At 53.9% G+C, this 22,381-nt stretch overlaps 1 protein-coding gene across 1 annotated transcript in view; it reads left to right on the top strand.

Moving 5' to 3' along the window:
- The first annotated feature begins 15,703 nt into the window (after window positions 1–15,703).
- The window catches only part of FGD3 (FYVE, RhoGEF and PH domain containing 3), a 57,224-nt gene continuing 50,546 nt past the window's right edge, over window positions 15,704–22,381 (top strand). The window contains exons 1-4 of the mRNA XM_011927464.1: window positions 15,704–15,996; window positions 16,488–16,600; window positions 16,642–16,695; window positions 17,499–18,000. Coding sequence (XP_011782854.1) covers window positions 17,548–18,000 — 453 coding nt within the window. The 5' untranslated portion in view covers window positions 15,704–15,996; window positions 16,488–16,600; window positions 16,642–16,695; window positions 17,499–17,547. The remainder of the gene's footprint in view (window positions 15,997–16,487; window positions 16,601–16,641; window positions 16,696–17,498; window positions 18,001–22,381) is intronic.

A 22,381-nucleotide genomic window follows, 5' to 3' on the forward strand; every position in this document is an offset into this window, starting at 1 on the left:
CTCCTGCCTCAGCCTCTCAAGTAGCTGGGACTACAGGCGCCCACTGCCATGTCCAGCTAATTTTTTTGTATTTTTAGTAGAAACAGGGTTTCACCATGTTGCCTGGGCTGGTCACGAACTGCTGACCTCAGGCAGTCCACCCACCTTGGCCTCCCAAAGTGCTGGGATTACAGGTGGGAGCCACTGTGCCCGGCCGAAATTTATTTTATTATAATAATTATTTTATTAATGAAAATAATTACTATAATAATATTATTTTAGTTAATAAAATATAATTACTATAGTAAGTCTTGAAATAGGGTAATTGGTTGAACTAGTTCTCTGTTGTTGGACCTTCAGCACGTCTCTGACATTGGGCAAGGCTCGGTGGCTCATGCCTGTAAATCCCAGCACTTTGCAGGGCTGAGGTAGGTGGATAGCTTGAGCCCGGGAGTTCAAGGTCAGCCTGGGAAACATAGCTAGAGTCCGTCTCTGCAAATGATAAAAACTTAGCCAGGCATGGTGGCACACCTGTGGTCCCAGATACTCAGGAGGCTGAGATGGGAGGATCCTTTGAGCACAGGAGGTTGAGGCTACAGTGAGTCGTGATCGGTCCAGTGCATTTCAGCCTGGGCAACAGAGGGAAGCTCTGTCTCAAGAAAACAAAACAAAACAAAAAAACAGCCCTAATAAGACTGTGCAAAATGTCCTTGCTCATTTGTGTGGGTGTTTTGGAAGGTCGATGGCTGAAGCGAGTGTCCCTTATATATGCATGTCCTGTGTCCTTGTGTCCCCATGCCCCCAAGTCCCCACCACAAGTCCAAGACCACATGTCCCCACGTCCCCTGTACTCCATGTCCTCATTTCTCTATGTCCATGTGGTTCCACATTCCTCATGTCTGCGTTTCTCATTCCTCATGTCCCCATAACCTCCACATCTCGATATTCTTCATGTTCCCATGTCCCTCACGTCCCCGAATCCCTGTGTTCCCGTGTCTCCATGTCCTCATGCCCCATGTCTCCATATTCTTCATGTCTCCATGTCCCATATCCCCATTTTCCCATGTCATGTCCCCGTGTCCTCATGTCCTCATGTCCCTATGTCTTCAGGTTCCCATGTCGACTTGTCCTCACGTCCCCATGTCTCCATGACCTCCACTCCCCATGCTCTCATGTCCCCAGATGCCCATATCTTCATGTCCTCTACGTCCTGTCGCCAAGTTTGCATGTCTCCATATCCCTCGTGTCCCCAAGTCCCCCATCCCCACGTCCTCATTCCCCTATGAGGACTCCTCCTATCCCCACGTCCTCATGTCTCCCATAAACCAGCCCAGAGCAGGGTTTGCCTCATGCTGTGTGCTTGGTAAATATGAGCTGCCTTCCTCCTTAAACCTTCCATTTAAAGGCCGCAGAATCACCATGTGTAAGATGGCTTCCCTGAAAAAATGCACCCCAAGTGTCACTACTAGACGTCAGGTGGACACTTTCCCCCACAGCGAATAAACTGGTAGCAACCCTGGGAAGGAATGGGGTGTAACAGTCAGGGCCAGCTGGCTGCTATAACAGTCCCAGGCTTAGTCATAGTCCAGTGCTGGCAATGGGAGAGTTGTGGGGGCTCTGTTCCATGTAGTCAGATGGGGAGCACTCACCCACCGGGAGAGAGGCCCTAGGCCAGCTAAGAGAAATTAGGCCAGGGGATGCTAAACAGGGTAGAGCCCCTGGGCCTCCCTCCTGGTGAGTGGGTGTTCCCCCTTGGCCTCTCTCTTAGTGCGTTATCCCCCCAGGCCTCTCTTCTGGTGGGTGGACCGTCTCCCCAGATCTCTCTCCTAGTGGGTGGACCCTCCACCCAGGCCTCTCTCCTGGTGAGTGGGTGCTCCTCCAGGGCTCTCTCCTAGTGGGTGCTCCCCCTGGGACTCTCTTCTGGTGGGTGAGCACTCCCCCTGGTTGAGAGTTCTCTGCCCATAGGCTCTCTCCATCCTGGCCTCTGTGGTCCCACACAGGTCCCTCTGGGTCCTGGACTTCAGAGCTCCTCTACCCGGCCATTGCCAGCTTTCCTGGAAGACAGGGCTGGGAGTCCCTGGGACAAAGCAGGAGTCCTGGGGAAACCTCCTCTCTCATCAGAGGCACCCACCCCTCACGAAGTGAGCCACCTGGGGGAGGATGAGCAGTACCCCTGAGGGACAGACTGAAGGACACTGGAGGCACAGGGCCTTCTCTGCAGTGCCTCTGACTCCATAAAGTTATTCAGGGGCTTTGAGATTGAATGGCACCCATGGATAATCACTGTGGCCCCCAGGAGCCCTCCATGGGTTGGGTAGTGTGGCCAGGAAAGCCTCTTCAAGGAGAGGGCATTGAGGCAGAGAGCTGAGGGGCCTGAGTGACCCAGGGGACAGTGGTCCGGGCTGAGGGAGTAGCAAATAGAAAGGCCCTGAGGCAGGTGCCTGCAGGAGCCCTCCAGGGTAGAGGACTCATGTGAGCCATTGGAACATGAGTGGAATAATTGGTTAAAGAAATTGGAATATGTGTTAATACTTCCTGGTGGCCACTTCTCCCCACCAGGCTGATCCCATCATCCCCCAACTTCAGGTCACCCCTTGCCCTTTTTCCTGATGAAAATACTACATCACTGTAAAACAACAGTAAACACTTAATTCTAGTTTTGATGGGTCAGGAACTGGGGTGTGGCTTGGCCGTGGCTTGGGGATCTCTCATGAAGCTGCAGATGGTGGCTGGGGCTGCCGTGTCATCTGAAGGCCTGACTGAAACTGAGGATCATTTCCAAGGTGACTCATTCACTCATCGCAAGTTGTTGCTGGCTGCTGGCTGGGGGCCTCAGTTCCTCTCCACATGGGCCTCTCTGCAGGGCTGCTTGAGCATCCTCACAACATGGCAGCCGGCTCCCCCAGAGTGAGTGATTCAGGAAAGAAAGGCAAAAGCTGCAGTGTTACGTATGGCCTGGCCTTGGAAGTCACCTTCATCATTTCTGTAATGTCCTATTGTACAGTAGTGTCCATAGGTCAGCTCTATTCACAGTGGGAGAGGCAGATGACCAGCAGTTGATGATAACTGGGCCATTGTGGGGCTGGCTTCCACAAACATGTTTCTTTTTGAATGATGTCACTCCCAGGTGGAGGCACCTCTTCCTCCCACTCACCCCCACCAGGGACGATAGGACACTTGGCCTCAGTTCTACTTTCAAGCCACAAACCCCTCCCCCTCCTCTTTTTGTCCTTCACCTACCACAACCCCTCACCTTTCAGGTCATCACAGCCAGCCTGCTGCTGTGCTGCCAGAATTTATCTTGACCTTCTTAGGACGACAGTTGTGTATTCCTGGCGGACCTGGGTTTGTGTCCCTGGTCCTAACGGGACCCCTCTGCTGGCCTTCTGGCACAGGGGATGTCTGTAGAGGAGAAGGCTGAACCAGGTGGTGGTGGCAGGCACTGCTGTCCTTCCTGGCCTGGGCTGGCAGCATCTGGATGGTCCAGGGCTGCCTTCTCAGGGGGCAGGAGCCAAGACTCCAGGGCCCAGGCATTGACGGCACAGCAACGGTGATTCAGATGTCGGTGGCTGGGATCCCTTGAGTACCTACCATGGGCAAAGCCCTCATTTCTTGAAAAACTCGACCACGTGCATCCCACATTTTCTCCATTTTGTGGAGGAAGAATGGAGGCTCCAAGAAGTTCATCAATGGCCGGGCGTGGTGGTTCATGCCTGTAATCCCAGCACTTTAGGAGGCCAAGGCAGACAGATCACCTGAGGTCAGGAATTGAGACCAGCCTGGCTAACAGTCTCTATTAAAAATACTAAAAATTAGCTGGGCATTGTGGTGGGCGCCTATAATCCCAGCTACTCGGAAGGATGAGGCAGGAGAATCTTTGAAACCAGAAGGTGGAGGTTGAAGTGAGCTGAGGTTGCACCACTGCACTCCAACAGAGTGAGGCTCCATTTCAAAAAAATAAAATAAAATAAAATAAAACATAAAAAAGAAGAAGTAGTTCAGCTATGTGGCTGAGGCCACAGCACCTATGCATCTGAGCTCAGGTGACACTGTCCACCCCATCCTTGTCACAGCTGGGTGTAGCTCTGCATCGTTATGCAGGCAGGGAACTAGGGGACAAACTCCACATCACTTCGGCCTTTAGGTTTTGGGAGCGGGGGGCACACCACTGCGTCCCGAGCCTCAGTTTCCCTGTTGTCAGACGGGGATAACCATACAGCCCCTCACAGGGGCATGAAGGGGCCCGATGAGCAACCACCCACAGGGCACCTGCGGCAGCGCCTGGCACAGGGAAACTGAGGCCCAGAGAAATTGCTTTTATTTATTATTTTATTTTTATTTTTATTGAGATGGAGTCTCTTTCTGTCCCCCAGGCTGGAGTGCAGTGGCACAATCTCAGTTCACTGCAACCTCCACCTTTGGGGTTCGAGCGGTCCTCCCGCCTCAGCCTCCCTAGTAGCTGGGATTACAAGCATGGGCCGCAACGCCCAGCTGATTTTTGTATTTTTAGTAGAGATGGGGTTTCACCAAGTTGGCTGGACTGGTCTCAAACTCCTGACCTCAAGTGATCCTCCCTCCTCGGCCTCCCAAAGTGCTGGAATTTCAGGCATGAGCCACCATGCCCAGCTGAGAAGTTGCTTTAAAAAAAAAAATGAATTTAAGGCTGGATTAACAAGCTTTATTAAAATTGAATCAGACTTTGCACTCTAAGCCCTTCAGGACCTGGTGTTATTATTTATTGATTCTCTCCCTAAAACAATGAGGGTGCCCTCTTGGTGGGGCTGCTTAGCAGGGCAGGTGCTGGGCCTGCTGGAGCAGCACTCGTGGGTCAGGTCTCCCAGGAAACATCTTGAAATATCTGTTTGCAGGAGGTCTCTTCACTTTCTAACTTGTGACCATTTCATTGTTCCCAACCGAGAGGGTCTGAGGAAGCCTCTGATAGTGTTTCTGGGCTCACTCTGGGCTTGTCTGGTCTAGGGCCGGCCCCCTTACTCCCTGCTGGGCCCCTCCTCCCTGAAGATCTACACAGCAGTTCTACTCACAATAGTCCATCCAGCAGAAGCAGGAGGGTGGTGGTTGTGGGTCCTCTGTGCGCAGCCCGATTAACCTTTAAACCAGCACGGCTGCCGCGGCTGTGAGCCCAGCGCCTGGTCAGTGGAGAGCTGTGAATTGCATGCTTGTTTGCTGTTGCCCCCGCCACCCTGCAAGTTGCACCTTCTAGAACCAGCAAGCCAAGCTCCTCTGACCCCAGCAGAATGATGCGGAAATGCAAATACACCATCATGTTGTGACCCATATTGCGAAAATTAGAAAAAAGGAAGTTGTGTTTCGCTATTGCACGAAGTTCAGCCCAGAGGAGAAACTCGCTCGCCTTCGGAAGACAGGTGAGTGGGGCTGGCCCTGAGGTCTTGGCGGAGCCCCGAGATCTGACTGGTTTTGTGGAACTTTGGGGTGGTGGGAGCATTCAGGGCAGGAGCCATTTGAGGGAGACGGATGTTTTCAAGGCAGGAAGTGGCTGTGGTGGCACGGAATGGTGTCTTGTTTTTGTTCTGTCGTCTTTCTCTGGGTTCCTGGAGCGTGATGTGTAAAAATTCAGAGTTATTATGGGCCTCAAATGGCAAGTGTGAAAAGCCTTTGTAAACTGCTGGGACAGTGCTGGGACAGTGTTGCCTATCATCTGGGGGCGGCTCAGGCTCTCACAAGATGAACGGTGCCTGCCTGTGTCGCCATCAAAGTCTGGCAGGGGCCCAGGCCCAAGGCTGACCAGATACAGGAGCCTTTTCCCATCGGCTGGCAGTGCACCACCCAGGGCATCGAGACCATGGCCAGACCCTCCCATGTCACCCAGGCCTCGGGGGCCGGGGGCCGGAGGCAGTGTGGGCCTTCCTCTGCCTGAGCAGAGGAGGGTGGTCCCAGACGTGTCCTGGGGCTAGGCTTTCCCACACAGTGTGGCTCCAGAAGCTTCCTCTGCACTCTGCAGTTTAGATGTTAGCAGATGTGGGCCTGTGTAGCATGGGGTTATGAGGAAGGAGTGCCGCGCCCACCAAAGCCTCCTCGCACCCCGTGCTGTGCCTGGCAGTGCGGGGCAGTGGCGGGGCCACCTCAAGAGGTGCGTGGACTGATGGCAGGTCCCAGCGACGCCACCGTGATTGTGCCCACTGTGCAGAGGGGGCCCAAGGGGCAGGGGCATGTTCACACTCATGGCCACACTCATCTGTAAAGTGGGGACCGAGTCGTGCCAGGCTCTGTGTAGTTCAGGACTGGACACGCTCAGCAGGCGCCGCTGCCATTCAGATCAGTGCTTGCCAATGCCCAGGGCAGATGCTGGTCAGCCATTCTTGCAGGGAGGAAACTGAGGCACAGAGCTGACTTGCCCTGGGCCCCCCAGCCTGCAAAGTGTCTGACTGAGCCCCAGTACAAATCTTCACAACTTGCTCCGCGGCCCCAGAGGCGGGTGGGGCTGGCCGGCTGGGTGTGAAACGGAGGAAGTGGTTTGTCCCCAGCTGGGCTGTTACAGGAGGCCGGAGGAGGCCCGGCTCCACTCCTCAGGGGGCTGAGGTCTGCGTCTACACAGAAACCAGCACTCCGCCATGTGCAAGACCCCTCAGAGCTACACCAGGCTGAGTGCCCTGCACAGAGGCCTGCAGCTGTGTTGTGCAGAGGTTAGAGCTGAAATGACCTTTTCCTGAGAAGCCTCACCGCGGTACAAGGACGGGCCTGACCTTCCTGGCCGGCACAGGTCTGCGCCCCTTGAGGACTCCCAGGTTAGTCCTTGGACTGAAAGAGTGACCGGAGAGTCACTGGTGCATGTGCTGGGAGCTCCCAATGCATCCTCCCCACCTGCCCCGATGGGTCTATCAGGAGCCCTGTTTACAGATAAGGAAACTGAGGCCTCTCAGTAAGGGCAGTGCTGGGCAGGTGTGAAAGCTAGACAAGGATGAGACTGGGCTTGTGGAACAAGGCGGCTCGGAGGCGAGCATGTGCTGAAAACAATGAACAAGGACAAGAGGAAGAGCAGCGCCGGGCACTGTGGTGCCTGCCTGGCCCTGGGCGGGACGACCATCAGCTGTGGGGACTGAGCCAGTCAGGAAGGAAGCAGGACACGAGGACCTTCATTCATCCCTTACATTTCTCCCCGTGTGCTGCCTTCTCTTTTCTGCAGATATTGTGGGTCCTGGTAGGTGACAAGGGGCCCATTGTCTGAGGAGGGAGACAGGGACATGAGACTGCCACGGCTGGATCTGGCTGGCTGCAAGGACAGTGCAGGGCAGGCCCTGTGTGAAATGGGGGCCACCATGTCTGGGCCTGGGGATAAGCTGCCTGATGCCTGGTGACACGAACTTGCACCGGTGGTGCCTCTGTCCCCACACGTAAGACCAACACGTGAGCTTCCCCACTCCCTCCTTCTGAGCTTGCCGCCTGCCAGTGAGTGTCCCTGGTCTCAGGAAAGTAGCCCACAGGCAAATGGTTGCTGCATTTGCCCGAAAGCGAGTATTGAACTCCTAACAATAATCCCAGCCCTCCAGGATGGGGCCCCCCACTCTGTGCCACAAGGTGTGCTGTCCCCCAGCCCCGCCCCCCAGGTGGGGGCACCACAGACTCAGGCCTGGAGGCTGCACCCGTGGGTCCTGCCCGGGGCCCATCCCACCTGGGAGTCTGTGTGGGGCCTCTGCCCAGGGTGCCAGTCTTCTGAGGAGCAGCGGTGGCTGTGCATGTGGACCAAGGAAGGAAGGCAAGAGTGCGTGAACAGGGGCTGAGCTCCACAGCCTCAGAAAGGGACACTAACGATCCCACCTCCCCCTGGACGCCCCCAGCTGGGCAGGGAGGTTGAAAAGGAGGCTGGCCTGGTACACGGCCTTGCCCTTCGCACCTTGTCATTTTGGTGTGAATTCAAAAAACTTCTCATGAAAATCTTCTGAAATCCATACCTTTAAAAAAAGTTTTCTTTTTTAAAATGGCACTAAAATACACATAACCTAAAGCATAGCACTTTCATCTTCTTTTTTTTTTTTTTTTGAGATGGAGTCTCACTCTGTCTCCCAGGCTGGAGTGCAGTGGTGCGATCTCAGCTTGGTGCAGGCTCCACCTCCGGGGTTCAAGCAATTCTCCTGCCTCAGCTTCCCAAGTAGCTGGGATTACAGGTGCCTGCCACCAAGCTAATATTTTTGTATTTTTAGTAGAGACAGGGTTTTACCAGGTTGATCAGGCTGGTCTCGAACTCCTGACCTCAGGTGATCCACCAGCCTCGGCCTCTCAAAGTTTTGGGATTACAGGCGTCAGCCGCCGCGCTGGCCTCCTTCATTGTTTTTAAGTGATCAGTACAGTGCCCTCAGCACATTCACGTTGCTGTGCAACCATCACCGCTGTCCATCTCCAGAGTGTCTTCACCTTCCCAATCTGAAACTCTGCCCCTGTTAAACCCTCTCCATTCCCTCTCCTGGCCCTGGCAGCCGCCATTCTGGTTTCTGTCTCTGTGCATTTGACTCCTCAAGGACCTCACGTAGGTGGAATCACACAGGATTTGTCCCTTTGTGACTGGCTTATTTCACTTAGCATAATGTCCTCAGGGTTCTCCCCTGTTGTGGCATGGGTCAGAATTTCCTTCTGGTTTATTAATTTATTTATGACACAGAGTCTCTGTCGCTAGGCTGGAGTGCAGTGGTGCGATCTTGGCCCACTGCTACCTCTGCCTCCCGGGTTCAAGCTATTCTCCTGCCTCAGCCTCCCGAGTAACTGGGACTACAGGCGCCGCCACCATGCCTGGCTAATTTTTGTATTTTTAGTAGAGACGGGGTTTCACCATGTTGACCAGGCTGGTCTTGATCTCTTGACCTTGTGATCTGCCCGCCTCGGCCTCCCAAGGTGCTGGGGTTACAGGCGGGAGCCACTGCGCTCGGCCTCCTTCTGTTTAAGGCTGAACATGATTCTGTTCTGTGGAGAGGCCACCTTTTCTTTATCCAGGTATCTGTGAATGGACACTTGAGTGGCTTTCACCCTTTGTCTATTGTAGGGAATGCTGCTGTGTATGTGGGTGTACAAGTACCTGTTTAAGACCCTGCTTTCAAACCTTTTGGGAGAAACATTCTTGACTTGATGGACTCACATTGGACACTGGTGTTGGAGTAAATGTGGCTGCCCTGAGAAAAGCTGCCACACCCTTGGGAGAGGTAGACACCCCCCGCCCACCAGCCCCCGATCCCAGGCTGTCCAGCCTGTCCCCCCACTCCACAGTCACAGCGTCGTGCCAGGGCTATGGGTCGTGAAGAGTCACACAGTCTTCAACGGTAGAGGTAACTTGCAAAGGTGGTGGCGTGAGCCGTATTTGTGAGTGTCTGCTCATGGCGCGCCTGCAAACGGGCAGGTGCTTCATTGATCTGCCTCCTCTTCTCCCTGCTCAGCTTGCCCTCGCCTCCCGCCCTCTCTGAGGCCCCTCTGACCCCCACCCCAATTCAGGAGCATGTGGCACCTCACTGAGTTCTCAGCAGAGATAATGGAGAACCCCCACCCCCGCTCTATGCATGCCCACAGCAGACAGGGCATTTTCCAGGCTGAGACCCCAAGGTAATTACTCTGTGCTTCCAGGCACCTCTGGGTCACAAGGTGGCTTTATTTATTTGTTTATTTATTTTGACACGGAATCTTGCTCTGTGGCCCAGGCTGGAGTGCAGTGGTGCGATCTCCTCCCTACAACCTCTGCCTCATGAGCACAAGCAATTCTCCTGTCTCAGCCTCCAGAGTAGCTGGGACTACAGGTGCAAGCCATCACGCCCAGCTAATTTTTGTGTTTTTAGTAGAGATGGGATGTCACCATATTGGTCAGTCTGGTCTCGAACTCCTGACCTCAGGTGGAGGTCTCCCAAAGTGCCTCGGCCTCCCAAAGTGCTGGGATTGCAGGTGTGGCCACTGCACCCAGCCTGGTGGCTTTAATTGATTGCCATCAGCCATTACACTTGGGCATGGCCAGGGTGCCCTGGGCCTTGCTCACTGTGGGTGGCCTCAGTGGGTTTGGGACCTGAAGGCACCGAAGTTAAGCCAGGGAGAAGCCATATGGGGACCAGCAGACATGGGCAGTACACATGGTTTATTGTATCACCTGGAGGTACTTACAGTATTGCCTGGATTCTCTATTGCAGGGTAACGCACAAGGGAGATCTTGTCATCATCCCTTGTGATTCTGGGGCACCTGGGTGCAGCAGGCAGCTCTCACCCACAGGGCTGGGACCCATTGCAAAGGCTTCCCCCAAAGGCTTCAGGCCTGGCTGCCGCTTGCTGTTGGCAGGGATGCCTCCGCATGCCTCTCTACGTGGCCAGGGCTCCCTCACAGTGAGGCGCTGGTTTCCAAGGGCAAGAGCCTGGAGCTGTCTTCCCTCCTGACCTGGCCTCCCGTGTGCTGCCCTCTCTAGTTACAGCCAGTCTCTTAGGGGTTCTGTATTTAGGGGAGGGATGTCAGAGTCCGCTTTTATATTGAAGGGGCGTCCAAGAATATATGGCAGTTTAAAAACCACCACTAACGCGTTTGTTGCTCCCCCCACATAACATGCCGTTGTTATGGAGCCTTCTGTGTGCCGGGGGCCACTGGGCCACTCCAGTGACAGGACAGGGGAGGTCCCTGCCTGCAGGTGCCAGGCGGCCCAGTGGACAGGTGCCATGGTGGGTTTCTTTCAGAGGGGAGGGGACTCCCTCACGGCCCCCAGGAAGGGACATCTGGTGGCAGGTAGAGCTGGGTGGTAGGCAGACTGGTGGCCCATCTGTGGGACCAGCCCTGCCCATCTAGGGGGGCCGCTGCACTGTGGAGGGACACGGGGCGGGGCCAGAGCACTTCACCCCCCTGCTCACTGGCTGCTGTGATGGAGACACATGAACAGTTCTAGGATGCCCTGGATTCTGGGGCATTCTTAATTTCTTCAGGTTTGTGGATTTCCTCGTGCTAGGTGGTGGCAGCCCCGAGTGTCTGGGACCTGTTTCCTGGCTGAGTCCACCGTGGGCACGGCTCACCTGGGTCAGCAGCTCCAGCCTTGCTCACCTCAGGCGGCTCAGGGCTTCCTAAAGGGAGAGCTGAGGTGGTGGGGTACAGAGAACTGACCTCGGCTCCCTCAGTGCCCCTGTGGAAACGTAGGCATAGCCCTGGGTGGATCAGAGTGACCCAAATGCAGGGGCTTGCGGCACCTGTGTGCCAGGGCCAGCCTGTCTGAGCCTCGGCTTCCTCATATGAAGGACAGAAATGTCCCCTGCAAATGTGAGAAAGGGCTCAGCACTGACCCTGCACATGGATGTGCATAGGTGTACCTGTATTATATGTGTGTATACATTGTCAACCTAAAATAATCAAGAGAATCAGAATATAGTCTAAAGAGAGTTTATTCAAGCACAAGGTTGAGGACTGCAGCCAGGGAGACACTTCCAAGTTGCCTCAGGGAGTGTCTGGAGAACAAAAGAGAGGCTCAAGTGTTTAAAGAAAGGATGAATCAGGAGAGGGGGTGGTGACCGTCGTTCATCAGGAACTCTCATTGGTTCACAGAAATAACACTGGTTAGTGATTGGCCAGTCACTGTTGAACTACAGGGAATGGGGCATTTTAGGGTTACTTGGCATCTGTTAGTCTAGAGCCTGCATAGCAAGTGGTTTCAGGAGGGACCCATTTTGCTCAGTGGGGAGTGACAAGTGACTGTGTTGCATTCCAGCGCCTCTCGACGCCTGATTATATAAAGGGGCTGGCATTCCTCAGATAAAGGTCTTTTTATTTTTCAGCATACATGTGCACACATGTGTATGTATGTGCACATGTACGCTTGTATATGCATGTGTGCACCTGTGCCTTGAAGGCCAGGCAGTGGCCACACCAGCCCAGGAGGGTTGCTGCTGGTAAAGCCTTTGGCCGCAGAGGGGCCCTGCCCAGCTACACTTCCCAGAGTGGCTCCTCCCTCTCCTGCCCCTTTATCCAGCTTTGTCTGTCTGTTCTCATTACCTCTTTTATTTTAAAACAACACGTACTCTGTAAAAAGTCCCTGCAACTGGGCCAGGTACAGTGGCTCACGCCTGTAATCCCAGCACTTTGGGAGGCCAAGACGGGTGGATCACGAGGTCAGGAGATCGAGACTATCCTGGCTAACACAGTGAAACTCTGTCTCTACTAAAAATACAAAAAAAAAAAAAAAAAAAATTAGCCAGGCATGGTGGTGGGCGCCTGTAGTCCCAGCTACTCAGGAGGTTGAGACAGGAGAATGGCATGAACCCGGGAGGCGGAGCTTGCAGTGAGCCGAGATCGCACCACCGCACTCCAGCCTGGGCGACAGAACAAGACTCTGTCTCAAAAAAAAAAAAAAAAAAAAAAGTCCCTGCAACAGAATAGAAGGAAGTGAAGTGACAAATAGGGGCTCCTCAACCCAGGTTGCCCCCACCAAGGGCACCCTAGAAGCCTCACTTTTAATTTGATTACCTTTGTAAAGACCCTGTCTCCAAACATGTTTTCATTTTGAGGTACTGGGGGCTAGGACTTCAGTGTGTGAATTGGGGGGTACCCACAGGATTCATAACACAGATGTTGGCAATGCAGAGTTGCAAACGCAAAGCTGGAGGTGAGTGTCCTTCATTTGTTTTGGTTCATCTGCTCTTGGACAAAAGCCCTTCCAAGATGGGAGTGATTTAAGGGCCTCTGATAAGCACAGTGCACCTCTCTCCTCTGGACAGGATGTCCGGGGGCCTGGGCTGCTTGAACCTCCCAGGCTGCAACCACACACCTCCTCACCTCTCCTCATGATCCATCCTCCTTTCTGTGGTAAGGAAAATGATGCTCAGGAATGTCTGAAATTCACCAAGTTTGTACAGTTCAAAGGCGATAAGGGTGGGATTTTTCTTTTCCTTTTTTTTCTTTTTTTTTCTTTTTTGAGATGGAGTCTGGCTCTGTCCCCCAGGCTGGAGTGCAGTGGCGAGAGCTCTGTTCATTGCAACCTCCACCTCCCGTGTTCAAGCGATTCTCCTGCCTCAGCCTTTCAAGTAGCTGGGATTACAGGAGCCCCCGACCATACCTGGCTAGGGTGACATTTTCTTGATCAGCCCTGTGAGGTATACTTGGCGTACCATTGCTGCATATGTTTAAAGTGTACAGTTGGATAAACTTTGACATGGGGTATGCTTGTGAAATTATCACCACAATCAAGGTAATGAGTATGTGTGCAACATCCCTCAAAGCTCTTGTGCTCCTTTGTAAGCACCCTCCACCCCACCAGCCCCCTCACCCCCCCAGCCACCTCCACCCCGCTCCCCACTCACCCCCTCCCCCACGCCAACCCCATAGCCCCTCCCCTTCCTTCCAGGCACCCAATGACCTGCTTCCTAGCACCATAGGCTACTTTGCACTTCCTAGAATTCCATAGTAATGAGAAAACAAGGTAGGTCTTCTTTGGCTCCTTTTGTTCAGCATAATTATTTCTAGATTCATCTGCGTTCTACTCCCTTTTTAAAACTGGTCTGAAAGATCTGGCTGGACGTGGTGGCTCATGCCTGTAATCCCAGCACTTTGGGAGGCTGAGGTGGGAGGATCACTAGAGGTCAGGAGTTCGACACCAGCCTGGCCAACATGGTGAAAACCCATCTCTACTAAAAAAAAATACAAAAATTAGCCAAGCGTGGTGGTGGGTGCCTGTAGTCCCAGCTACTCAGGAGGCTGAGGTGGGAGAATCACTTGAACCCAGCCCAGGAGGCAGAGGTTGCAGTGAACATAGACTGTGCCACTGAATTCTGGCCTGGGCGACAGAGTGAGACTGCATCTCAAAAATAAAAAAAAAAAATGGTCTGAAAGATCATTAGATGTAGGTTTCGAATTAGCATCATTATTTTCCTGAAATGTTTGTAGAATTCACCAGTGAAGATCTCTGTGCCTAAAGTTCTCTATGTGGGAAAAGTTTTAACTACAAGGATTCTCTGTGCTTACTTTATACTGAGCTTCTTAGATGTGTAGATTTATAGTTTCCATCAAATCGAGAAAACTGGTCATTATTTCCTCAAATATTTTTTCTGTCCACCCCTTTTTGAGACTCCAATTACACATGTATTACACTACCTGAAGTTTTCCCACGTTTCACTGTTGCTCAGTTTTCTCTGTGTGTGTGTGTTCCATTTTGGGTAGTTTCTATTCTTGTCTCTTCAAATTCACTAGTTTTTCTTCCACAATGTTGAATTGGTTGTGAATTCCTTCCGGTGTGTTTTTGGTCTCACACTTTGTAGTTTTCATCTCTGGAAGTTTAATGTGGGCCTTCTTCCATCCTCCATGTCTCTACTGGATTTTAGAACATAGTAGGACAGAGACATGATAGCAGTTTTGAATGCCCCTTTTTGCTGATTCTAACATCTGTATTAGTTATGTGTTTGTATTGAATTTTTTCTCTTCATTATGTATAGTCCCTTTTATGCCTGGTAATTTTTTTTTTTTTTTTTTGAGACAGAGTCGTGCTCTGTCACCCAGGCTGGAGTGCAGTTGCACAATCTCAGCTCACTGCAACATCCGCCTCCTGGGTTCAAGCAATTCTCCTGCCTCAGCCTCCTGAGCACCACCACACCTGGCTGATTTTTGTATTTTTAGTAGAGATGGGGTTTCTCCATGTTGGCCAGGCTGGTCTCGAACTCCCGCCCTCAAGTGATCCATCTGCCTTGGCCTCCCAAAGTTCTGGGATTACAGGTGTGAGTCACTGTGCCCGGTCTATGCCTGGTGATTTTTGATTAGATGCCAGACTATGGGAATTTTACCTTGCCGTGCACTAGATATTTTTGTAGTTCTGTATTTTTAGCTTTGTTCAGGGATACAGTTGTGTAAACATGTGGACTTCCTGTTAAGGTTTGTTAATATTTGCTAGATGGGACCAGAGCAGTGATCACTGCAGGGCTAATTATCCATCATTCCTGAAGCAAGACCCTCTGAGTATTCAACGCAATGCCCCGTGAACTGTGGGGCTTTTCGGGCTGGCTGGTGGGCACAGGCGTGTTCCTGCCCTGTGAAAGCTCCCTGTGGTCCTTGCAGGCAGTTGTTTCTCTGGCCTCATGTGCTCTCCCCACTGCACACATGCCGAACGGTCCTCGAGGGGTCCCTCTGAGATCTCTGGGTTCTCTCTCTGTGTGCAGTTGTCTCCTCTTCAGGGCTCCATGCTGTGGACTCTGGCCACCTTAGTCTTCTGGGTCTCCCAGTTTTGTCTTCTCAACTCAGAGAGTCCGCTGGGCCCCATAGGGCTCCCCTTCCCTGATCCATGGTCCAGAAATGGTCTCTGGGCAGTGAACTGGGACAATAGGAGGGCTCACCTCATTCATTCCCATCTCTCAGGGACCACGGTGTTTTACTGCTTTGTGTAGAGCCTTGCAAACCTCTTTCGTAGGTTTTGTCCATTTTTGTTGTTGTTGTTCCAGGTGAGAGTAAATCTGGTTTCTATTACTCCATCCTGACCAGAACCCTAATTCCCCTGAGATGGGGTTGAACCAGGCTCTGTCTTGCCAGACAGCTACCTTTGAACACACTGAGGCTGAGCGCAGCTCACATTCCATCCGTTGTATTTTTATTGCTGTGCCACGTTTGACCTCTGGAAACCTGAGTTTATCTCTTGTGCTATGAGAAGAATGCGGCAAAACATGTATTTTCTGTTTAGAAATCTTAATATTGCCTCCCCATTGAATTCGTTAGGAATGCGGCGGTAGCCAATCATAAATGCCCACCTGAGTGATTCTGGAGTCATTTAAAGAAACGTCCACTCAAAAGTGGTTTTGCCCCAAGAGAGCGAGCGCACTCAGGAGCCTGTGCGGGGTGGGGCTGCTCCACCGTGGAGCTGGTTGGCATCCACAGCCACTGGGACGCTGCCAGAGCCCAGGCCTGCATCACGCCCTGCCCAGAGGCACACCCGCCTGCTCAAGGCAGTCAGGACTCGCTCACGGTGTGCCTGTCACCGTGTGAAGCCTGTTTCTTCACTGCCTCTTCTTTATTCTGCTTTGCAAGTGAGGCAGGAGCACGTAAAGCTGCTGGCAGAGGAATATCTAAGTGTGAGTGTGAGTGTGCGTGTGTGTGTGAGTGTGAACCAGCCCATCGGTGTGAGTGTTTGAGGGAGCCTCTCTGTGTGTGCCTGGGGGAGGGTGCGAGGTGTGGGCTGGGGAGGGGCCTGGCAATGCCCACCGGCTCGCCTCACACTGGACAGTGCCTGCACCTTCAAGGTGACCCTTCCCCTGGGCCGCAGGATGCTGCATGGCCAGGGACAAGCTCAGCCCTGACCCCAGAGTTTCCAGCCGAGCAAGACACTGCCCACCCCACAGTGAATGGCTGCTGGTGCAGGCCCCACCCTTTTGGAGGCGTTGTGTGCCAGCCTGGGGGCTGAGGATATGGCTGTGGAGACTGCCATGCCCCAATCCTGGGATCCACTATGCTGGGCAGTGGCATAGAGCTTCCCTCCTCCACACCCCCCTAGAGCCGGGGCCTCTGGCTGCTCCAAATGCCAGTTGGAGAAGGTGGTTTTCTTTCTCTTCTAATGTCTTTTCAGTACTTCCTAAATGGCTCTACTTTGAACCTGCTGGGCAAGGAAAAGATTTTCAAGGAAACCTTCTACCGTGTGCGAGCCCTGCCGGCCAATCCCAGACCCCAGCGCGGAGCCAGGCGCCTGTGCCGGCCAATCCCAGACCCCAGTGTGGAGCCAGGCGCCTGTGTCTGCCAACCCTCAGCACCCTCCTCGGAGAGGCTGGTGGCATCAGGTATGGGGATAAGTGACTGCCACTTGCGGCCCCTAGGCTCCTCGGCAGCTGCGTCTTGGGTTCAAGAGGATGATTTTGAGGGATGACAGTCTCCCTCTAGGCCCATCTCACCTTTGCTTCTCCTCACAGGTGCCCGGTGAATTCTCTGTGCACTTAGAATTGACACTTGAATTTGGTCCATGAGAGGTGTGGTGGGCCAGTGGGAGGTGGCTCCAGTGCACAGGAGGGAGGAGGAGTTTTGGGGCAAAGACCTTGGTCCACATCTCTGGTGAGACCCACCTCCTGCCCCAGCCCTCCCCTGAGGGAGATAGTAGAGACAGCTGGGCCCCTGGGCCCCTGGGGGCTGTTTTCTGACCTGTCCAGCAGGCAGTGGTGGGGAGGGGGAGGAGGAGGACACTGGCCTCACATCCTGGGAGTATCAGAGGATTGAAAAACACCACGGATGCGCTATAAACAGAAGCCACTGTGTTCCTATTGGTTATGGTCACTACCTTGAGCATCTATTTGAATTTATTGAACAGCAGATAGCTTCACACCACAGGGTTACTTTTTTTTTTATGCAGAAGAAACTTAATTTTAAAAGAAAACCTTTTCTACTTTCTGTTCTCTAAAAGCCTGTCTGTACAAGACCCAACTGAAGCTGACCAGGGTATTCACACTTCACACACAGCCCCCAGCCCACCTGCTCAAGGCTTTGGGTGGGGGGTAGAGGGTACTGCCTGGGGGCTGCATTTGGGGTGTGCACCTGAGGGGTCGGGTCCATGCCTGGCTAGCACTGACTCTGTCTTGTTTCTCCCCTACAGGAAGCCCCTGGCCAGCCTCCACCTGAGCCCAGTGACCTCAGCTTTAAGGATGGAGTCAGGCAGGGGGTCCCCAACCCCTCCAGGTCCCATTGCTGCCCTGGGGGTGCCAGATAGTGGACCTGGCAGTTCCTCCCTGGGGAAGCTCCAAGCGCTCCCTATCGGGCCCAGGGCCCACTGTGGGGATCCCGGCAGCCCAGCTGCAGCAGGGGACGGCTCTCTAGACACGGGCCCCACAGGAGAGCACAGTGGCAGCTTAAAGATCCCCAACCGGGACAGCGGGATCGACAGTCCATCCTCCAGTGTGGCTGGAGAGAACTTCCCCTGCGAGGAGGGCTTGGAGGCTGGCCCAAGCCCCACTGTGCCGGGGGCACACCCAGAGATGACCCTGGACAGCCAAGTCCCGAAGGTCACCCCCCTGGAGGAGGCCGACAGCGACGTGGGTGAGGAACCTGACCCTGAGAACATCCCCCAGAAGGCTGATGAGGACGCCGGCCTGGCCCAGGTAGGCTTCCCCTCCTGTGTCCCCGCTGCAGGCTGCAGGCCTTTCCTCGGGAGGGTTTTGAGATTTTTAGTGGGCGTCACCCCACACCTTGTTTCCAGGAGTGCGGCACATAGGCTTGTGCCGTGTGCAAGGGGAGGTCCTGGGATGCAGTCTGCCCGAGAAAATCCTGTGGGAAGAATCCATGCAGGTCAGGCCAAGCCTACCTGACACCTTGAGCAGTGACCTCAGTCCTGAGCCTCAGTTTCCACAACTGCGCAGTGGGCACCTCCCGACCCTGGGAAGGTATGATGGTCAGTCCTACCAGTGGTGCTGCCAAAGCTGCCCTTTGCGCAGTGCTCACTGCCGACTTTATAAAACTCCTGGGAGGAGACAGGGTGAGTGGGGAAACTGTTTTCCTCAATGGGAAACTGAGGCACAGAGAGCATGGTACCTGGCCGGGGTCATCCATGGGGTGTGGCACAGGCTGGGTGCTCTGTGCTCTTCAGGACATGGTGGGGCAGGACCTGTGAGGCCCGCAGTGCAGTGTGGAGACCAGAGCAGACAGTTCCCACAACACGGTGGGGCTGCGTTGAGGGAGTTTGTTTGCGTTCTCATTCGCATTTGTGGGGCTCTTGGCTCGGTGCTGGGATCTCGGGGAGATGGAGAGGCAGCAGATGGCCTCAGGCTAAGAGAAACTGTGGGTATGGGGGCACAGCATGGGCAAGCTGCCAAGTGACCAGGTCATGGGAGCGTTTTGCGGGTCAGGCTTGCTGGCGCCTGCATGGGGACGCTGCTGGCTGACACGGGTACCATGAGGAGACAGGCTGGGCAGGTGAAGGGAAGCCGGGTGCCTGGACCACTGTGAGCCGGCTTCACGGAGACGAGGCCAGGGCTGTGTTCAGTGGAGGCTTTGTTACCACTCAGGTGTAGGAAGGATCAGGAGACCACTGCCGTTGACAAGATGGTTTGTCATCCTCAGTTTGTGGCCCCACATCACACCACACCGTGGGGCCACAGGGAAGCCCAGGGTCAGTCAGGAGGCAGAGGGTCCGAGGGGAAACTGTGGGCCTGAGACGGTAATACGGTTTCCGCAGGAAGGAACGGGCAAGGCAGGGTAAGCGGGCTGAGGATTGGTTGGTGTGAATGATTTCACTGGGTTCTGGGGCGCAGGGGCTGTCCCTGACTGTCTGGTACCCGCCCTGGGGTGAGGAGGGCAGGGGCATATGGCCTGGAGTGTGAGGGCCCCATAGAAGGGGAGTGGGTGTGGGCTCTGTGGGGGTTGGTGGGCATTGGAAAGGCAAGTTTGCAGGGCAAGCCTGGGCCTTTACTCTCTCTAGGAATTGGCTACCCTGGGAGGGGCAGTCCCTCCAGGGTCAGAAAGGTCCAGATGTCAGCACATCAGAACACAGACAACAGAAGGCCTGGTGAGTCCTGGCCACACCACCCACAGCTCCAGGGGTGTCCCGAGCGGGCTGTCCAGTCTCCTGAGTGCCGGGAACAGTGCAGACCCCAGGCCCAGCCCCTCAGGTTCTGGGGTGTGCACAGGGCCAGGCTTGTGTGGGGAAGGCACAGGTCCTGGTGTCTGCAATAGGAAGTTTCCAGCACTTGCTCCGGTGCTTCTGTCACTGATGGGAATGAGTTTGTCTCCTCCCTTGTGGGATGCCTGACAGAGTGCAGTCGGTCACACACTGGCCTGTCCTCAGGGCGAGGCACCACGCAGGATCTTTGGGACCCGGAGTCTCCTGTACCCCACCCTGAGGAAGAACAGGGATCCGATGTTGTGGGTGATGTAGGGGAACACACGCCAAGCCAGTGAGCCAGGCTCTGTGCTGTGAAGAATTAGCCAACATGATACAGGAAGGGCATTGGGGAAAGGTTAAGGATGCTTCAGCAGCACACTTCTTGTTCCCGAAATCACCCAGCCCTCAGGGGAACGTGGGGTTGCCTGGGTCAGACATGAACCTGCCACTCACATGGAGACAGCAGGAACGCGGGGCCTGGAGCCACACAGCAGGGCAGGCGGGGCTGGGCTGGCATCCCTAAACCAGCAGGGGGGTTTGGCCCCTTCCAACTCTCTCAGGAACACTCTTTCAGGAGGACTCTCCACCCAGCCCACCCTGGCCTTCATGTTTTTTGTTTGTTTGTTTGTTTTTGAGACAGAATTTTGCTCTGTTGCCCAGGCTGGAGTGCAGTGGCATGATCGCGGCTCACTGCAACCTCTACCTCCTGGGTTCAACCAATTCTCTGCCTCAGCTTCCTGCGTAGCTGGGATTACAGGCGCCCACCACCATGCCCGGCTAATTTTTTGCATTTTTAGTAGAGACAGGGTTTCACCATCTTGGCCAGGTTAATCTTGAACTCCTGACCTCGTGATCCATCCGTCTTGGCCTCCCAAAGTGCTGGGATTACAGGCTTGAGCCACTGCGCCCAGCCTGCCTTCATGTTTTTAAAAGGAGTTTCTTTCAAGGTTAGGTAAAATAAGGGAGGCTCAATTAGACTTAAATGTTTAACATCTTGCATTCCTGTCCTTGGTACATGGTGGGGTGAGACCTCGTGAGTGTTGGGGACACCACTAACTTGTCTGTCCTTTCAGCATTGTTCATGGGGAAACTGGAGAGTGGGGGCTTTTTTTTCACAAATACAGAAATCGAGGCACAGAGGGGTTGAGTTATGAGTATGGAATCAAGATGTTCCAGGCTAAGCCCTCATCTCTCCCTGGTTTCCCCTTAGGCCTGTCCCTGTGAAGGCGCCCCCTGGGCAACCTACTTTGCTCACCAGAACCTGAGAGGTCTCCATGCCCTGCTGCAGTGTTCCCCAACCCCCGCCCCTCCCGCCCTGAGGCTGGATCCCTCTGTCCCTCAGGAACTGTGCTCTCCTCTCTATTCCCATAGCCCCATCCCACCTGGCAACCCCCTGGCAGCATCCCCTCCCCTCCACACGGCTATCAGAAAACTCCCCTCTTCTTCCCATTGCCTGGGCACTGAGGTCTGATTTGAAGGCCCCAGGCTGGCGCACACGCCGCCCCAGGCTGGTACAGATGCCTCCCCAGCCTCATCCCACCACCAGCCGCAGGAAGGGCCTCTTTCTTTGCTAGGGACTCAGATCTGTGCCACCTGCCCAGGGGCCTGCAGGAAATCTGCCTGTGGGATTCTGGATCGCCCTGCCCGTGGGTACCATCCTGGCTAGTTGCCTTGTGCAATTTCCCCACTAACCTGCAGCTGCTGAAAGGGACTCACATGGCCTCTGCCCCGAGGTGTGGGTCACAAAGACTCAGGACCCAGTCTGTAAATGAACATGAGTAAGCCCACCCCAGATTGTCGAATAAGGTGAAAAATGCAAATCCAAGACGAAAGCATTTTTTCATAGATAGGTTTGAGCAGGGTTCATTATTGGAGGTCTGGCCCCAGGTATAGGGGAATATGGCTCCATCTGGAGACCAGCGGCTGCCTCAGGATGCAAACTTCTTGTGCCTTCTCTGTAGAAGGCATTTGACAGACCAAGGGCAAGGAGGCCACTCAGCGACCAAGGGAAAGGGGCAGGAGCACCCAGAGGCCAGGCTGCAGAGGGCCCACAGCCAGCAGTCAGCAGGGCCCCCAGCTGCGCCCCGGGATATTCCTTCTTTTTCTTTCCTTTCCCCTTTCCCCATGCTCTAGCTTAAGCAGCCTGGTGTGCTAAAACTGTAACACAGGAGGCTGTAGGGAAGGCTGAGGCTCAGTGATAGACTGTCATTTAACCCTGTAAACTAAAACTAAAATCCTAAGCCCCCCACCAACTGAACAAACCCCCTCGTGGCCAAGGGGACCCCAGAAAAACCTTAAAAACTTCAGTTCTCAGCCGTGATGGGATGGGAGGTCAGACACACCTGGTTCTACTTCCTTCCTTTTGTAGTTTACACACAACTGAGCAGCATTAATCTTAAAACAGAGATCAGAAGACTGACAGAATAGACTCCATGGCAATAAGATACCAAATGATAAACAGGACCTGGCAAGTGTACACACCATACACTTAAAGAATAAACTATATTCTGGCCGGGTGCAGTGGCTCACGCCTGCAATCCCAGCACTTTGGGAGGCCGAGGCGGGTGGATCACCTGAGGTCGGGAGTTTGACACCAGCCTGACCAACATGGAGAAAACCCATCTCTACTAAAAATACAAAATTAGCCAGGTATGGTGGTGCATGCCCGTAATCCCAGCTGCTTGGGAGGCTGAGGCAGGAGAATAGCTTGAACACGGGAGGCAGAGGTTGCGGTGAGCCAATATCGTGCCATTCATGCCAGCCTGGGCAACAAGAACGAAACTCCGTCTCAAAAAAAAAAAAGAATAAACTATATTCTGATAGCCACAAGGTATTTTCTTTTTCTTTAGCAGCTAAACAGGCAATAAGCAATATTAAAACAA

This window comes from Colobus angolensis, unplaced genomic scaffold (genome assembly GCF_000951035.1).
Source record: "Colobus angolensis palliatus isolate OR3802 unplaced genomic scaffold, Cang.pa_1.0 Scaffold72, whole genome shotgun sequence".
Classification (NCBI taxonomy): domain Eukaryota; kingdom Metazoa; phylum Chordata; class Mammalia; order Primates; family Cercopithecidae; genus Colobus; species Colobus angolensis.